Source organism: Urocampus carinirostris, chromosome 6, assembly GCF_059441175.1.
Source record: "Urocampus carinirostris isolate Australia breed hairy pipefish chromosome 6, RoL_Ucar_1.0, whole genome shotgun sequence".
Taxonomy (NCBI): domain Eukaryota; kingdom Metazoa; phylum Chordata; class Actinopteri; order Syngnathiformes; family Syngnathidae; genus Urocampus; species Urocampus carinirostris.
Window position 1 is genome coordinate 23,264,343 of NC_142354.1, and position 19,315 is coordinate 23,283,657.

The window sequence follows — 19,315 nt, forward strand, 5'->3', positions numbered from 1 at the left end:
TGATGTTATATCGATGTTGGTAAAAAATGCTCCTGTTGGGTGTAGTGGTGTAACGCTGATGTATGCGTGGATAGAGTCCAAAGACAATTTGTCGTATATTTGTTGCAGCTCTTGTTGCAGTCCCAGTTATTTGAAGACAATACGTCGGCCAAGCACCAGATAATAAAGAACGAGCTATTTCCACAGACTAGCTGACATGCTGTTCGCCTCTTGTCACCCATTGATTTGCTCTCGTCTCGCTGGCCTTATCTTTGAGAGCATGTGCCGCAGCCCTCGTAGCTAATGACGAGATGGAGCGACATCAATAAGCACCCGCCATAGTGAAATCCAACGTTGCGTTCATCACTGCGGGATTAAAAACCAGAGAAGTCGAGGATTTGCTCAAAGACTCGTATTATTAGGCTGGTTTAAAGAAGAACAGAGAGTGAATTGAAAGGTTGGATAAAGGTTGCTCTTGCATGTTTGACTTACAGTACTTGGTTTCATGTTAATGTTGCTCTGTTGCGTTAAATTCAGATTGTGTGGAACTAAACCGGGGATTGAAATTGGGAACTTTTCTCTCTTGTACAGACGCTGCCCTACTTACGAATCCGGACGATCGTTCGTAGCTTGAATATTTTCGTAAGTTGCCTCAGTGCTGTATTTTGTATGTTCAAGGTTTAAATAGGTATTTTAAGGCTTGTATAAGTACCCATATTGTTTTGTTCTAAAAAATAAACATTTCATAAAATAATATGCTTTATAAAGATAAATAAAGTTAAGTTTAACTTACTTTTGCAAGATGGGCTTTAAGAGTTAGATGACTTCCTCCTCCCTGGTAGAAAGTGGCAGAAAAAAAGCAATCCAACCATTTTCTCAAACGCATCAAGCATTCCACTTTCATTTCAAAAATAATGTCTCGCCTCTTTTTTACACTTTACACCAACCATATTGAATGGATGCACGAGATATTAAACAATAAAAATATCAAAGTTCTTGGTGTGCTAGAGATACAGTGCAGTGTGTTTACACACTAACTAGGAAGTAGAAGCCGGATTTCTTCTTCAGGATGGATGCTGGGTGACTTCTCACAGTGCCACCACATGCCAGTAGACGGAAAGAAGCACTCCAGTTATGTCCTGTACTCGGAAAAAGGTGCACACAATACAAATTCTAACTTGCAGCGTTGTCCGGATCTTTTTCGACATACCGAAAAAAATGTCTACCGTTTTTCGCAAGCCGAATGGTCGTAAGTAGGGGAGCGTCTGTACTTTCTAGAATAAATGCATTGTGCAATCAAACTCTAAAATTGAAAACCTTCACTCATTTAAAATAATAAAAAAAGAAATACCGGTGGATAAATGCAGACTGTATTTAAAATTGGCCGTTCATACACAATGTTTTACGGTATTCTACCATATTTGTGCAATGATTGATCAGTCAAAAAAACATAGATGATCATATTTACAAAGCATTGCGACAGGAATCGAACTCGGCTGTGATAGGCACCAGATCACCTGTAAAAATACGTTACGTTTTAGCCCATCATCACCCTACTTTTAATCACAGTGCCAGAGACGAATATTACAGAATGGAAAAAACAGAAATTTCGTCCTGAAAGAGAAAAATAAACGATTTATCATCCGATACACCAAAGAATTGTTTCCCTCATCGTGCTTTTACCATCTGTTCTCCCCCATTCCCTAACTCCGTAAAAACAGTGTGATAGTGAGATAAAATCGTGTGTCCTTTGAATCACCTGTGGTTTAGTGGGGTTCTTACTGCTGCGACCTGGGTTTGATTGCCGCTGCATAGTTTTTTGCAATTTTAGTCAGCAATATTTTTCAACTTGTCAATCATTGCGTTATTTTATACTGTAAGTGTATGAAATGTGTAACAGTTATACACAAATAAATACAGTAACTTTCAGTGTAGTTTTAATTCCATGTGTCTTATAGTCCAGTGCGCCTTTTTTCATATATATGACAAATGACTTTTTTGGGGGGTGCATCTTATAATCCGGTGCACCTTAAAGTGCGGGAAGTACGGTAATACAATTTATATTCACCGCAAAACTGGTTTCATTTTAGTTGGCAATAACGGATTTTCGTTGAGAGAGCAAATCATCTGTTTTTTCCCCAGTATTGTTACACAGCGCTGAATTAATCATCAAAGTTCTTCATTCCGATATTGTTCTTGACATTTGATTGTATCTTATTGTCACTTATCCCGCAATAAAAAGCCTCCACTTAATCGCCAACAAAACTGCCTTCACTGCTTTTATGATGATAAGCAGACCAGTGGAGCGTTTTATCTTCTGACAACCAGGGAAGAAAAGCAAACAATTCAAGCACAAAGCCTTTCTCGAGCCCCGCATTGCATTTTAGCCGAAAGGCCGTCACGCTGTTATCTAGCTGCCAATACAAGAATTTCGTCCCTGTGGGGTCAAAAGTCATGGAGTAGATACATCCTGCCTTTGTTTCCAGAGGTCTTGCTGTCCTCTGAGGAGAGCAGTGTCCACCGTTGGCTCGTTTCCTGCATTGAAATGCTGTCAAGGAATAAAACTGGGGAGCAGGTGTTCAACAGAAGGGGCGGCTTGCTTTTAATGATGATGCAGTGTGCTGCCTTTAGGGGAAGAAGTTACTTACTGGCACCAAGATATATTACCTGGTCTCTTCGTGTATTATGAGGAGCTTAGAGTAACCAGTAATTTGGAGATGGAGTATGGTACACGTTGAACTAAAAGCAAAGTTCTGTTAGTAGATCATTCTGCTCACCATACTGCAGGTATCAAGTGTTTTTGTAATTTTTCTACTTTTCGTATTATTACTATATTGTAGTTTTAACTTTTTTTTTGTAAAATATGACACAAATAAAATGTATATATTTTTAATGTAGATTTTCTAAATTATATTATACGGCAGATAACTTAAAATACTTGTTTATGTCAGGAACAGAACGGAAACAGGACCCAGTTGCGTTACGTCTCTCACAAGTTTTATTTAAGGAACAAAGGAAGGGCTGCGCCCACGATCCGGTGGTCGCTGCACGGGGGAAGCAAGTCGCTCTCGTACTCAGATTGTGCTCCGATCGCAGAAGTGGATCTTATGTAGCGAGCGATGGCGATGTCAGGGACGGAAAAAACGGGTCGGTAATCAGGACTGGGAGAGCAAGGCGTGGTCGGGGTCGTAAGCGAGTCGTAAGCCAGAACGGGAGAGTAGATGTTGTCTGGGAACAAAAAGAGGTCGTAAGCCGGGACGGGAGAGTAGATGTTGTCTGGGAACAAAAAGAGGTCGTGAGCCAAGACGGGAGAACAAACGTGGTCAGGAGCAAACAGGTCGTAGCCGGAGACAGTTGGGAGCAAAAACGGGGCAGGTGGGAGTCAGGGTCGAAAAAGGCTTGCCTAGTATTCTCAGAGGTTCGCAGACGGACTGACAACAGGGGATTGACAGGAGTGGGTTCAAATAGTGACAGGGAGCCAATCAGAACCCACGGCAGTTGGCGCCAAATGCGCGTGCACAGGTGATTCCAATCGGTAATCATGACAGTTTAATTCTACTCAAAGCTTAAAACAAATAGTTGAAAATGAAAATAAATGAAAATGAGCAAAATGTGCGATAAATAATTTTAAATACAAATAAATATTTCCACTGCACATGACTTATGTGAATAGGCTGGTACAAAGTATGAATAAGACTTCATTTAATACAAGGCAAAAAAAGTATGAGAATAGAGTCCTAATACTTTTTGGGTTGTTTGTGTTTGAGTTTGTCGTGCATGGCCTTAATGAGACATTAAATAGACTGACGCAGAATATTGTAATAGACACCTGCGGGTAAGGATTTTTAAGTCAGCTTTCGTATCAAGACAAACAACCGCAATCCATCTAAGCCAACTTTTAACTTCACCAGCCTCATTCTTCCCTCCCCCCAGTTACTCAACAAACAGATAGCAGATGTCTCCACTGCTGCAGTAACAAGAAACAAAGCAGACTGCAGATATGCCATGGACAGAGCAGGCAGCTTCATCAACAGCTTCCAATGTTCTATGTTGCACAAAGTCTTCTAAATTGACTGATGTGTTCTATTAGCGTCAAAACTGCCTGAAATATTAATTCCAGCATTAACGAGTTGGATTGATTTTTCTTTTCCCAGAGAAGCCCTCAGTGAATTTTAATTGGGTCATATGCATCTGTACTAAATGGATGTATACATAGCTTCGATATGTTGGTTAAACTAACACATGTGCAGATTTTGTGTATCATCTTCACTTAAAACTGCTGACATTCGCATTCATCGTGATACTAAACCACATTTAGTGACGACCGTAACCAACGAAGCGCTGGAAGATCTGGGAATCATTTCCCCGGCGTGCTTCAGGATTTTGATCAATTTTCATGTGGTTGACCTATTTTTCAAAACCTCATGTTGAATGAAAACCTGGTAATTCGTAGTCCCCCGTTTTACAATTCATCCTCCTTTTGATATTGCTTTGGCATCTTCACCTTCACTTACCTGCATTGTTGTCAAGTTTTCCCTCTGGTTCCTGTGATTTGCTTTTTTTTGGGAAAAAACAAAACACCAAAGGAGAATTGGAGGAATTGGAGACATTCCTGGACAGTGTTTGGACTAGGGCCAACACATCCTGGAATGCAATCACTTTTATTGGCAACGAGTACAGGCGCTCCCCTAATTACGACCACTCGACTTACAAAAAACGCTAGATACGAACATTTTTTTCGGGATGTCGAAAAATGTCCGGACATTGCTGTTAGTTAGATTTTCTATTGTGTGCACCTTTTTCCGAGTACAGGACATACTACTGTCGTGCTTCTTACCACCACTATCGGCGCGTGGCGCTGTCAGAGCTCACCCAGCATCCACCCCGAAGAAGAAATCTGCTTCCTCTTCCTAGTACATGTGTAAACATTCTATACTGTATCTCCAGTGTGCTAAGACATTTTTATTGTTTAATATCTCGTGCATCCATTAGATATGGTAGGTGTAAAGTGTAAAGAAGAAGCAAGCCGTTTTATTTTGAAATGAAAGTGGAATAAAAAAGCTTGATGCGGTTCAGAAAATGGTTATTGCTTTTTTCGTCCACTTTTTACCTCAGAGGAGGAACTACCCTAACTTTTGAAGCCCATCTTCCACAAGTAAGTTAAACTTACCTTTTTTTATCTTTATATTATTTTATGAAATGTTATTTTTCAGTACAAAACAATACAGGTTACTTATACAAGCCTCAAGCATACTTATATTAACCTTAAACACCTAACTGTTGAAGCTCATCTTCCAAAAGTAAGTTAAACTTAACTTTATTTATCTTTATAGAGCATTTTATTTTATGAAATTTTTATTTTTTAGTCCAAAACACTGCAGGTTTCTTATACAAGCCCTAAACTTACTTATATAAACCTTAAATATACAAAATATAGCACTGAAGCAACTTACGAACCCATTCAACTTACAAACTATCGTCCGGAACCTCGTTTGTAAGTAGGGCAGCGTTTGTACTGTAATCTGTTTTTTATAACAAGTTGTAACTCAACAGTCTCTACAATATTGTGTGTTACACTGCTTCTTATAAAAGCAAGTCATCAATGACAATTCCTTCTTATTGTTGACTGATATTCTATCGTTCGAGAGCTGTCAACAGATACGGATCCGCCAGCAATTTTATAGCTTACTACAAAGTACAGGTGAGATCCTAAGTTCAAAACCCGAAACAAAATTCGGCTCAGACCTAAAATGTCAATCATTACGTTAGGGTTCAGGCCTGGGTTTTCCCCTCGCTGGATTTTTTAGGCCCGATCTTACTTCCACTACAAAGTAACACCTGATTACAGTTACGGTGGCACCATCTCAAGCAAAGAATATGAGGACACTGAATTTTTCGTCATGGAGAACCTTCCACACATACTCGCATCTTAGTATGTTATACAACAATAAAATACTAATGTACAGAATGTCGATAAAAGTGGGCTTAATTTTGGTGTTTTTATCTGCGGTACACAATACCTGGGGAAAAAAAGATAACATCTTGAACAGTAGAGAGATGGAGAATGAAAGCTTCGAGTGGTTTGTAGACCAAATGGATATGGACTGTCTCGGCTAAGTGTTTGTTTGCGAGTATACATGATTGTACACGGCTGCCAAGAAATCTGAAGCCTTTGCGGATTCGACAGGCTGGTGTACAGGTTTTCTTTTATTACTCTTTTGCAGTTTTAGGGGGTCCCCTTATATTCAACTATATACACTATTTGTAACTATAGTTACTTTCAGAGTAACACACTACTTTTGGGTGTCAGTAATCTGCGCGGTAATGCTAATACTTTTTAAATGAAGTAACTAGTAACTCAATTTCTTTCGATTAGGCCCTTAACACTTCTCCTGGGAAGCTGTGAAGTTCCATCCGCTTGCTCTCTGGAGCACATTTTAAAAGCTCTGCATAGTTGTGAAGGGAAAGGGGTGGCTCCCCGCATTAAAGGGCAGGCTGGGACGGTGGTTAACCGCACGGTCCAAGCGAGCGGAACATCACAAGGAAAGGGAATGGAAGGCTGCTCTGCACAGCATCACTGCTGCGCCTCAAATGACAAGCTTCCTCTCGGGCTTGCGTTTATCCACAAAGAGGCTGACCGAAATGACACCCTGAGAGATGCGGAAACGCCGCCCGTGTCGCTGTCGCCGCCGCAATCGCATGCCAGGAACTCGTTTTGTTAGGTGAACTCAAAAGTAGGGTGCAGATATCATAAGCCAGGGATGTTTTACCAATGCCACTGACTACACACCTGGGATAGAATACTGCAAATGAACAATTGTTATCCATTTTTAAAGTACAGTGAAGCCTCGGTTCTCGACCATAATCCGTTCCAGAACCCTGTTCGAAAACCGATCACCGAAATCGTTTTTCCCATTAAAAGTACTGTAAATCATTTTTAATCCGTTCCAACACCCTGAATGTTTACCATGAACGTAAACATGAAGCTAACCCAGGCTAATCGTACGTTCGCGTTAGCTTAATCTTCCGTACGAAAGATTACGCTAACATGACCGTGTAAAAATAAAAAAATCTGGACGTTTACACGTCATTTAGCACCCGGGTTTCCACAACAAGTGGCTAGCGCTTCATTGGAAATGGGGCTCCGTTACAACACCCTGAATGTTTTACGTAAAAAAAGCTAACCCAGGCTAATCGTACGTTCGCGTTATCGTAATCTTCCGTACGAAAGATTACGCTAACATGAACGTGTAAAAATAAACAAAGGGTAAAGAAAATAATTATGAATAGGATTTCTTACCTTTGTGGTGTCCAGCAGAAGCCATGCTGTATGTATAGCAAGGTCGGATACTCGCACACCTTCCTCATATTTTGCTATTATTTTTTTCCTAAATGCAATAGTTGTACGCACTACTCTTCTTTTTTCACCTGTAGCAACTTTGCTGCTTGCACCGACCTTCTTCGGAGGCATAATTAGGGGCTAAAACACTTGGTACACCTATATTAAAAGCGAAAGCAAAACGAAACACGTCCGCACGTGATAACAGTTCTTCACGAGGGGTGGGGGCAATCTACACGATCTACACCCGTACGCCGCTCAGCATCGCACCATAGCGTACCGGCGTTCGAACTCTGATTATTTGACCGAACAGCGAAACAAGAATTTCTCGAAATTTTTGGTCGAGAACCGGTTTGTTCGAACTGAGAGGCGTTCGAAAACCGAGGTTCCACTGTATACAGTTATCTTTTGGTTATTGTGGTTAATGAAGACCAGAATCCCCCACAAAAAACGAAAATCTGCAAAGTAGCGTCACACCTTCATAAAAGCCCCCAAGGATAACACTCACCTCGAGATGACATCCTTACCTACTTAAAGTCTACAACTGTAACATAATAACAACTATTGATCTACAAATAAAAACATAGAAGACAGAATAGCAATTCAAAGAGTGCTCTTTATTGTCATTATACAAAAGTACATCAAATTTGGAGGGCTTCATCTTTCAGTGTAAGAAAGTGCTTTAGAGAGCCGATGGCTAGCTGCAGGCTAGCATCACCTCGGATTGAGTCAGGTCTCCGTGGTTATTAACATGCAACCTTCACGAATTTAGCGTTTTCCCACGAGTTGTAGCTCCAGGTCATCCGTTTCATGGGTAATCAGGTTGGTGAGATACAGGCTTGGCAATGGGTGGCTTGTGAAATTAGCTTTTAACAGTAGGCCGACCTGCAGCCTTCTCTCCCGACGTCGCCCCATTCACTTCCCGAACCAAATAATAATCTACAGAGAAACTGTCGTTGATTACCATTTTTTTGCGTTCTTCCGACTTTCCTCAAAGTTAACTTTAATTGATGAAGTTCTTTTCAATGTGACGAGCCGCTAAAAGCTAGCTGTCGCTGTGCTTTGAAGTTTGTTTTGGTGGGGACATTGACTTGTTTGCCCTGCTGTTTGACTAACAGTACACCATGGTTGCACACACAGACAGCCAGACCCACCCAACAAACAAAGTTCTCCCTAACCTGCCCCTGTGATAGCATTTGCTGTGTGCTGTCTGCTCAGAATATAAAAAGTTGATACCAATGTCAATAAAGACAATTCAATTAAAAATATTTGAATCATTGAACCAGCGATAACTGTGCGAAGCAGTATATTTCAAACTTCCGGATTCAAAGTAGAGGCTCACTTGTAAACGTATACTTCTCTTAGTCTTTGCCCAAACAATTGGTATCTTTTACTAAAAGTCAGCAACCATAATGCTAATGCTTAGTTGTAAAACTTTACTAATCAAAGAAATGAATCAACTTTGGCCACATATTCATATGTGTGTGTAAACAGCAAGCCATTTCAATAAGTCCAAGGACCACAAAACCACAGTGGGTGGGCTAGTGAATTGGCTGATAGCAGGATACTGGTCAAACAATGAAAAACAACCCAGAATTTCAAAAGCGGTGTTTCAATATTTGCTTCAAATTTCACTTGCACACTATTGCCGGAATGTAGGTTTTGTCTATATCACAATGGTGTCCAGAGTATTCTTTCATTAATAAAATATGAGAAGTTGTTCATTTCCATCCTCTGATTCTACCAACATTTGTCATCACCCAAAGTTTAACAACCTCAAGTAAGGAAAACTGCTGTCGTTCAACAGTAGTTTACTGTATATACTGGTGCCAAATAGTTAGACTGGAGACTGGTAAAAAAAAGGTTAAACTAATGAGCCAAAACAAGTAATCTGTCACCTTCTTTGTTTTTTTTTTTTATTCAAATAGGTTTTGATTGTTTTTGCACTTTTCTACGTAAAAATCCCAATCCCTTGTCATAATTTTTTTTTAAACTTTCTGTTCACCTAATCTTTTGACTTAGTTCTAAAATTGCCTCAAGTATCTCAAGTATTGGTATCGGTACTCGCCTCTCCCAAAAAATACTCCAACAATTTTAAGTGTCGATGTATCCTTTAAAAGCATTACATGTAATTGCAGTGAAAATGTGTTCTGTTAAAGTTTACGGCTTGATTCAACCAACTACTTATATATCCATCCATTGTTTTTAGCGTTTAGTAATCCTTGTAAAAAAGTTGTCACAATAGAGCTGGAAAGAATATGGTGCATCACGGCAAATGTGAGATGGGATTTTCATGTGACCTATCATGGCATTTTCATAAAAAACAGATACAATGTTCAGTCTCTACCTGGACAAGAGTTTATGTGCAGCAGTCTCATTTTCCTCATTATGTTCTGCTATGAGAACCAACATCATCTTATCTAATAGTTATGTATTATATTGGTAGTTTATCCTCATGCAATGAAGGAAAAGGACCACGCCTCACAGTTGTTGCTCAATCTTGCTTCAGGGCTGTGGTTTTGTTGGGCGAAAGGATCTTTTTCTCTTTCTGGGACGGGATTATTGATTGGAGATGCTGACAGTCCTACAAAGCGGGTTCGGGTTTCTTGGTGGAATCCCACTGGCATAAGAAGCGGCCGCCTGCTCGGCAGAGTCGGTTTCCTCTTGAGGAGAAATTTTACCCCGCTAGCAGAGAAGCATTCCACATCTCCTTAACATCTCTTTGCACACATGTAAGATAAGAAGTAGACATTCTTTTATTCTCAATCATGCATGGTAGAATTTAAAACGTTTGTAATAGTTAATGCAGAAATAGGCAAACAAGGACAAATCAGTGTTGAGTGAATTTAGTATTCATTTTTTCTGGATAAAGAAATTGGATGTGGTTATTAAAATATGAAAATTGTCAGTTTTTTAACCCTTAGTTCCTCTTGTAACTGCAGCCTCAGAGTCAAACTCATGCAAAACAATCCTTTGCTCCTTTCTGAGAAAGTGTATATAAGAGTGGTAAAAGCCAATTGTGGAAAAAATACTAGATACTTGCAGTTGTAGTTTAAAAGTCAAGACTCTTTATAGTCTTGTGGACTTATACAGTGAAGAAAATAAGTATTTGAACACCCTGGTTTTTGCCATTCCTCCCACTTAGAAATCATGGAAATGTTCTTGTTTGTGTTGGCAGAGAATGTTGTATCTTGTATGATTCAAATAATTACATAAATTATTTTTCTAATAGAATAATAATTTTTTTTGTCTCATTTTGTTAAGTATTACTCATTGTATTTTACAGAAAATATTTAAAAAAATGCATTCACAGTCTATTTCAATTATTTAGTAGTTAAATAAGAAAAATATAACATTAAATACCAATTTTTCTTGAATCAACGCAGTACCAAGAAAAAGTGCTTAAGAATATGAATAACATTATCAGCCCTTGGGAAAATATTTACTACTCAGAAATAAAAATACAAGTAGAAATTATACTTAAAACAATGATAGTGAATTGCCTCCCTAAATAATGAATAAATATATTTGGGGACAAAAGAGTTTTACAATAGTAAAAGCTGTCTTTAACACTTTCTTGAAAATATTAATTTTCATATATAGAAACATTTGAAGTCGGACATATCAATTATATCAAATATATTTAAAAAAAATTCTCGTAAAATATATATTTTTTCCAGATTAGAAAAATAATACAAAACACATTGAAAATGAGATTTAGTCATTTAGTTGCTAGCCAATTTATCAACCAACAAAACAGGATTTTTTTTTTATTGTAGTAATGTTTTGTTGTTTTCAAGATGACGTTTGTGTGTTTTTTTTTTTAAATGAACGGTGTATTTCTCTTCAACAGAAATTCGTAACCAGTTGGTGGAGCAGTTCAAATGCTTGGAGCAACAGTCAGAATCCCGCATCCAATTGCTGCAAGACCTGCAGGAGTTTTTTCGTCGCAAGGCTGAAATCGAAGTGGAATACTCCCGCAGCTTAGACAAACTGTCCGAAAGGTTTTCTTCCAAAATTCGCAGCTCGCGGGAACACCAGCAGTTCAAGTAAGTTTCTAGAGCGGCGTTCGGGATCCTTTTTGACCCAAAACCCAAATATATATATATATATATATATATATATATATATATATATATATATATATATATATATGTATATATATTTTTATTTTATATATATCTATATATTTTCTTTAAAGAGCCACACAATATATTTTAAGACAAAATTCAACGACTGTGTCCCGTCCATCCATCAGTTATCTGCACCGCTTATCCTCAATAGGGTTGTGGGGGTGCTGGAACCCATCCCAGCTATCTTTGGGCAATGGGCAGGGGACACCCTCAACTGGTTGCCAGGGAGTCGCAGGGCACACAGAGACAGACAACTCACTCGCTCATTCACACCTAGGGACAATTTGGACCAGCCAGTTAACCTAACATGCATGTTTTTAGAATGTGGGAGGAAAGCGGAGTACCCGGGGAAAACCCATGCAGGCCTGGGGAGAACATGCAAACTCCACACAGGAGGTTCGATCTCATGATCTCAGATCCGTGCCGCACACGCCCTAACCACTGCGCCGCCGTGCTCTGTCCCATATTAATATAAATATACCACTTAAAATTGGTCTCTCGTTCACAATTACTTAAGACTCACTTTGACTGTCGTTTTTGTCCTAAACAGTGTTGGGACGTTACTTTAAAAAAGTTATTAGTTATCGTCACTCACTACTTCTTCCAAAAAGTAACTTGAGTTACTCTATAGTAAAAATAACTAGTTGCCAAAGAAAGTTACTATTTCAGTTACTTTAAAAAGAAGATGTATGTCAAATAATTTTAATTGTTCTGAGCAGTATTCGAGTCGAGTTGAATAGAGAAGAACAAACAGGTAGTTGTGTCATAGAACCTTTTAATATTTATTGTACCTCACCAGAAACATATTTATTCTATACTTTAGTGCAACAAAAAGAAACAGTAAACAATATAATAAAATAACAAACAGCAGTAAACTATATGAAGTGAGTTTAATAAATCAAATCTAATTCTAATGGTCCGTTGTAGAGAATTCTAAATCTTTTCAGAGAACCGGCTTTTTCGGCTTGGCTCAAGAAAAAAAAGCACTGCTCTTTCGGCTCCCAAATGTGTCAGTTTTTTTGTTGTTGTTTAATCCATATATTACCATTTCTAATGTATTATTATGAATAACTCAAAAAGGGGGAAAATAACGCAAAATTAACACTAAATCGTTCACACTGAAAAATATAGAAAACATGAATTAAAATACTTAAAAATCTACAAAGAAAACAATAATATACAAACAATTTTAACCTTTATTATGTTTAACAAATTCAAAGTCAATAGCACAGAATCCCTGAAAAATACATTTTGACCAATCACAAGAGAAAAATATTGTCCCGAACGGAGCCGGCTCTCGATTGGTGGTTAGCCGGTGTTATACCGAGAAATGCATCCCTGCCGAGATTTGCATCCCCTCGCTACTATCACCACTTTTACCTCATTTTATCTCACTTTTATCTCACTTTTTGGGAATGTAATTGCGAACATATAACAAAAACCACTTCGTCTTGCATTTGTTGGGAATGTAATACAACTTAAACTATTCCGTCTTTGTATTTGTTGTGAATGTAATCGAACAGTAATGCACACGCAGCACACTGTATATAATTTACTTTTGAGAACTGTTATGCACTCTACCGTAAAGCCCATTATGCTGAAATAAGCTTTATGGTAGAGAGTATAACAGTTTTAATATGAGCGATTTGATTAGAAAAAGGCAAAATAAACATGTTACCTGCTCAAAAGTGATTTGTATGCGGTGTGCATTACCGTTCGATTACATTCACAACAAATACAAAGACGGAACGGTTTAAGATGTATTACATTCCCAACAAATGCACGACAAAGTGGTTTTGGTTATATGTTCGCCATTACATTCCCAAAAAAGTGATATAAAAGTGAGATAAAACGAGGTTATAGTAGGTTATAGTAGCGAGGGGATGCAAATCTCGGCAGGGATGCATTTGTCGGCATAACACCGGCTACCACTTCGAAGAGACGACTCACACCGTTTTGTTCACAAACGACATGAATCAGTTGCCGCACCAGCCGCCAGTCGCCTTTTCTCTCGGCGGTTAGTAAATACTGTATTTCTAATCGCTATCTTACTTAATGGTAGTTGCTATTTTAAATGGTGACATGATCCCAAAATATGTGATGGCAACAAACTTGGAGGTGAGCGGAAAACCACTTTTTTCAAAGTAACAAACCGCTTTTGACTGTCAGTAATGATAACGGCATTGTAATGGCAGATAAAGTAATTAGTTTGATTAACCCGTTTCTAAAAAAAAAATAACGCCGTTGCGTAATGGTGTTATTCCCAACACCAGTCCTGAATAATGATGGTGCCATCAAAGTGTTTTTGTAAAAATGTCACAAAATACTGCAAAAGATAAGGATATCCTCGTATTTACGTTCAGCGCAGACTGTACTGAGCAAAAGAGAGAAGGGCGTACCTTGCGCTGTGTGCAGAGATGCGCCTACCTCAACCGCTGACGCAATCAAATTGCTCTGAGCGGTTTGATTGAGTTTTCGGCTGTTTGTCATTAGTTCTGTGAGTCCTTATCATAAAGTATCTCAACAGTGAACACACATAAAATAATGAGCGTACAGTATATGGGTTTCTTAGCGACATACTGCAGAAACGGCTTTTATTGATGTGTCACCTGGACTGTAAACTGTACTTGAGAATGTGTGCTATATATACCAAACTGAACAAAGGGTTAAATCAGTGTTGCTTTGGCTTGTATGGTCCAACATCAGGTTATAATGGCTGGAACATCACCGAAAAATGTGTCATGGAAACATTTTAACTCCGAGTCATGTACTCATAAAAAGAGCCATATACAGCGCGAGCAATAGATTCCTGAACCCTGGACTGGATCAAGTCTAATAAAAAAATCCAGCCCGACCCGGAACCGCAGGTATAAAAGCTCAATACAGCCCGAGCCCGAAAAAATAATTTTAATTGAGGGACCAGGCCCAAACCAAACCCAAGATTTCATATATTGTTTTGAAAAGACACTGGAGCAGTTGGGAAGATTTTAGTCACCCAAAATTCGATGCGGGCTTAAGATCTTACCTCTACATCTGACCTTTCCTTTGCTTGTCCTTTCCTAAACTGCAGGCCTTATGGCCCCGCCTCTTTTTATCACTACGCCAACCCCTCCAAAAAAAACACATTAAATGGTGTTTATATGCTGCGGTGGAATTTGTATTTTAATAACCAACATCTTCAGAAGGTCAACTCAACGGGGCGTAGCAAGCAGGACACGGCTCATTAGCGAAGCGATCGGTGGGCAACACAAACTGCGCTTTCGGTTTTGTACTCAGCATTACACGAAAAGCTTTTTCTCTCCCTGTTGCATCAAATCGTTATTATTACTGAAATATGTAACAGATGCTCAACATTAAGAGTTGTGAATTGCTTTTACTGAAGCACTTGAGAGATTCCCAATCAAATCACAATACCATTTATTCAAAGAGTAGCAGGGCCAGCATCTGCTTGCAGTATTAGTCGGTAACGGAAGTACCACAACAAAAACATGAAAGAAAATGCCCCGTATCCACTGCTTCTGTCAAACGGACTTTTTCTGCCCCGACTTGAATAAAAACTTATGCTAGAAATACGATAGAACAGGCTCCAGTTTCAGCATTGTCTCTTATGGCGATATACCGGAAAAGAACTTCTCAATGGCTTTGAAATGCATGGAATCTATACGACAGACTAATTGAAATCTTGAGGAAAGAAAGGAGGAAGGATTTGAGTACAAATAAACACATTTTTTGGTGAGTAAAATGTGGTTATGTACCTAATTAATGCGTTTTATGAGGTTAGTATGGATCAGGGGTCGGCAACCTACGACACGAGTGTTTAACCAGTGGCACGCGAGCGCACGGCAAAAAAAAAAAAAGATTATATTTTAAAAATGCGCATTTTTACCTGAAACGTAGACATTTTCAGTCGCGCGCCTCCTCCTCCTCTGCTTCGTGTGTGCGTGTGTGTTTGAGCGGCGCCGTGTTTTAACCCAGCCAACAATACACACACACGCGATAAATGAACAAATCATAACGGCTCTTCGAGCGAAAACATCTCGTACTTTCCCGCCAGCGTGGACGGAGGAATGCAGCTTTGTGCAAAAAATGACCGTGCTGTTTGTGCATTATGCCTCGAGAGTGTTGTACCTCACACTTTAACAAGTGTTAAACGTCATTACGAGACAAAACATGAACTTGAAATCAAAGATGAGTCTGACATGGCGGAGACATTAAAACGCGCAGTGTCCAGGTACGGCAAACAAACCATTGTCACTGCTAAAAACACCACCACTAAAGCAAGCTATCACATTGCTCACTGCATAGCAAAGCACCGAAAACCATTTACTGATGGTAAATGTTTTAAAGAAGCGTGTGTGTTTGCTGCTTTGCTGCTGTTATTTCGAGTTTTGATATATTCTGCAACAAGATATCATTGATGAAAGGTATGGTAGCTGTCCTTAGCACTTGTTTTTTGATTTTAGTTCATTGTTAATAAAGAATGGTTGATTCTGGTTAATTCTTTTGGCAAAAAGTTGAAGTCATGGATGACTACAGGCCTTTCCACTTGTTATTCAGATTAATTTTTTAGTTGATTGATGAACAAGAATAGTGGAAGATAAATTGGTCAGTTATACGATTAAAATGTATATCCATGTTGTATATTTGGACTGGTGTAAAATTACAGCTCTGTTGGATATTAAAAACATGTTGTGCGAGTCATTAATCTTGGTGTGGCACACTGATTTACAAGACACTCCACACCAAAAAGGTTGCTGACCCCTGGTATAGATTCACCAGTTGGGTGGATTCAGCCTCCTGCAGGCCTAGGTGTTAAATGCACGGCCCTCCAGTGAATTTTGTTAATAACACATTTCAATTTTTAGGTTCTAAAAATAATGCAACTCTATCAGACAAAATGGTCCCTCTTTTTAAAAAAAAAATCAAACAGCAAGTCACTTGTGGGCGCGATGGTTTTGAAATTCCATACGAAAGTCTTCTTGCAGGGAGCCTTAGCAACACATTGACACTCGACTCACGCAGGGCATGAAATTAAGCTCTGCCGCTCCCTGAATCAAGCACCTCGGGGCACGTCGGCATGCCTCACTCTGAAATCTGGAGCAGTAACCCAGCAGAAATCTGGCAGCAGATCTTGAACCCGAACCGGAGCCAACCTGTCATTTCACTCCGGCTCTGATAACGGCGGAGGCAACGCCACAACTCGAGCCTTGTCACATTGACTAGTTTGGTGTGTGAACACCTCCGTCAATGTCAGCTTGATGTTTCCTGAGAAATTAATTATTTTTGCTCCGTGTTCCATCTGTCAAGGTTTCTGTAATAAGACGGCAGTGTGACAAAGAATTTCATAAATCTTGCACTGCTGAGCCAGATAAATGGACTTTCCACTGAATGGAACTTCTCTTCATGACTTCATGATAGGCACTGAAACAGCAAGCCACGGGTTGCCAAACTACAGCTCGCATGACGTATCAGGCCCGCCGACGGGTTTAATCCGGCCCGTGAGACGATGCTGAGGAAGCATAAGATAAAAGAGACGATTCTCGTTAAACAATGACCTGCAGTTTTAAATATGTCCACTGAATGTCGTTAAAGCCATGCGCCACTCCTAACCACCCACTGTAGCTGACTTCCATTTATCAAGCAGAGAACAATGGAAACGCCCATCCTTATGTTATTTTATTTGAAATATATGTCTTTGTTTAAGGCCATACAATTGCACTCACCTGAATTTCCTAGCATTTGTTTTCCCCTTATAAAAATCACAATTTTCATTGCACTCATGGCCATCATGCATTTGCTATTTTTATAACTTTTTTGTTGAGTTTTCAATACAAATGATGAAATTTTGTACTCAAAAGGGACACATTTCAACACATTACCTATTGTCTTTTTTTATTGATGTTCACTGTGTTTTTTGTACTGTTTCCCAATGCTAAATCAATTGCACCCTGGTCACCCTGAAAGGGGGATTACCACTTGTGAGCCACCTTCTCAAGGTTTCTTATTTTCCTCGTGCTGAGGTTTTGACTTTTTCCTTGCTCGCATGTTGGTTTAAGATCCGGCAATCGTGTAATTGTAATCCTGTGCAGTCCTTTGAGACATCTTGTGATCAAGGGCTATACAAATAAATGTGACAAGACTTGACTAAATGTTGCTTTGCTATTATTCTTCAAGTTTTTATTTGCAAACGGGTACATCTATCTGTGTATTGAGTGTTTCAAAACCAATTGGATGAAATTGTCCCTTTTTAAACAAATAGGGAATGAAACACAACTTGCGCAGGTAAATGCAAACGGAAAAAAATGGCTTAGCTTATGTTATCTATTTTTTTCATGTTTTGTTTTTAAGACTCTCTATCGGCCTTTACAAAAAATTCAATACATCAATCAGCGATTTTTTTACTGATTCCGGACACCTGCGGCTTCCCCGTTGGCGCCAACAGCCAATCTGGTTCCGCGGCTGTGCTTTTTAAACTCCGGTCTTCCGAAAGGAACCCGTTCGACCGTCTGCGAACCTATCCTCTCAGCTAGGCAAGCTTTTGTACTCTCCGACATTATCCTGCCCTGTTTTCCTGCCTGATACCGTTTCTGCTTTTGCTCTTCCGTCCCGGCCATCGACCTGTTTTGCCCTGTTTCCTGCCTGATACCTGTTGCCGACCTCTTTTTTCAACCTGTATCTGTTTTGCTCCCCCGTCCTGGCCATCGACCTGTTTTCTCGCTATCAACGACTACCCTCGCTCGACACGGAAGTCCCACTTCCACGCAAGCACTGCTCTATTCTTAATAAAAACGGAGTAAAATGAACGCTATTGGGTCCTGTCTCCATGTGCAATCTTTTTCAAAGCAATGCAGCCCACGAATCAGAAAAATTGCCAACCCCCTTTGTCTGCTAACAGGAATATTAAAATCCGAAGAATCTACACACTAGTTAAATTAATTGTCCCACAACTTTGCTGTTAAACATTGGATGCGCTCCGCTTCAACTCAGATTTTTGTGCAAAATGTTATCAATTAAGCATTTCATTGCATTGTGAAACGCACCAGCCGTGTCCATCTTGTGTTAGCCTATCATTTAATATTTTTCCAGCTTGTTGTGTAAATACTTTATATTGGTGGTTCTTAAACCTATGTTTAGATAAAACCCTAGTCGGGCTCAGGGGTTAGGTGGAGCCTCTGCCGTGGAGGTCAAGACACACAGACTCATCATGTGCATACAGCCATTCACGTTTGATGTTGAGGCAGCAGGAGTCAATGTAAAAGTAAATGGTTTGTATTTTTATAGCGCTTTTCAAAAGGCAATGAAGACCTTCCAAAGCGCTTTACAATGTGCTTCACACTTACCGATGCACATACCGTCAGCCATGCAAGGCGACTACCTGTTTATTGGCATTAGGGATTCAGTGTCTTTCCCTAGGACACTTCGACATATTGCACGGAGGAGCCGGGAATCGAACCTGCGACCTCTAGATCCCAAGACGAACGCTTTATCAGCTACTAATGAGGAATACCCTGACAAAATCATTGACAGCGCTCTAATGCAAACATTTTGGTGTCAACAAATGTAAAAGTATCCAGTTAGTGTCAATAAAGCCCAAAGTTTTTATACCATTCATTACAACATATATTTGCAAACACCCCTTTATGAGGATGTTGGATGAAAAACAAAGAAAAACAGACTTTGCTGTGAAAATTACTTGTGAGTGCCACCTGTCAAGGTGAAGCCAAACAAATCTGAACTAGCAGCAGTCACAATGATTTGCTGTTCTGTAATTGGTGAGTTCGTGCACTGTGTTAGTTTTGCTCTACACAGTTCATTTTGTGCACCATTGGAAAATCTATGTCTTAGATTTGGAAAACATTTATTC

General features: G+C 39.4%; 1 protein-coding gene across 2 annotated transcripts in view; it reads left to right on the forward strand.

Moving 5' to 3' along the window:
• Window positions 1-19,315, forward strand: part of srgap3 (SLIT-ROBO Rho GTPase activating protein 3) — a 114,932-nt gene that overhangs the window by 16,325 nt on the left and 79,292 nt on the right. For both annotated transcript variants that reach the window (XM_088338349.1, XM_088338350.1), the window contains exon 2: window positions 11,172-11,367. In XM_088338349.1, the coding sequence (XP_088194475.1) occupies window positions 11,172-11,367 (196 nt within the window). The remainder of the gene's footprint in view (window positions 1-11,171; window positions 11,368-19,315) is intronic.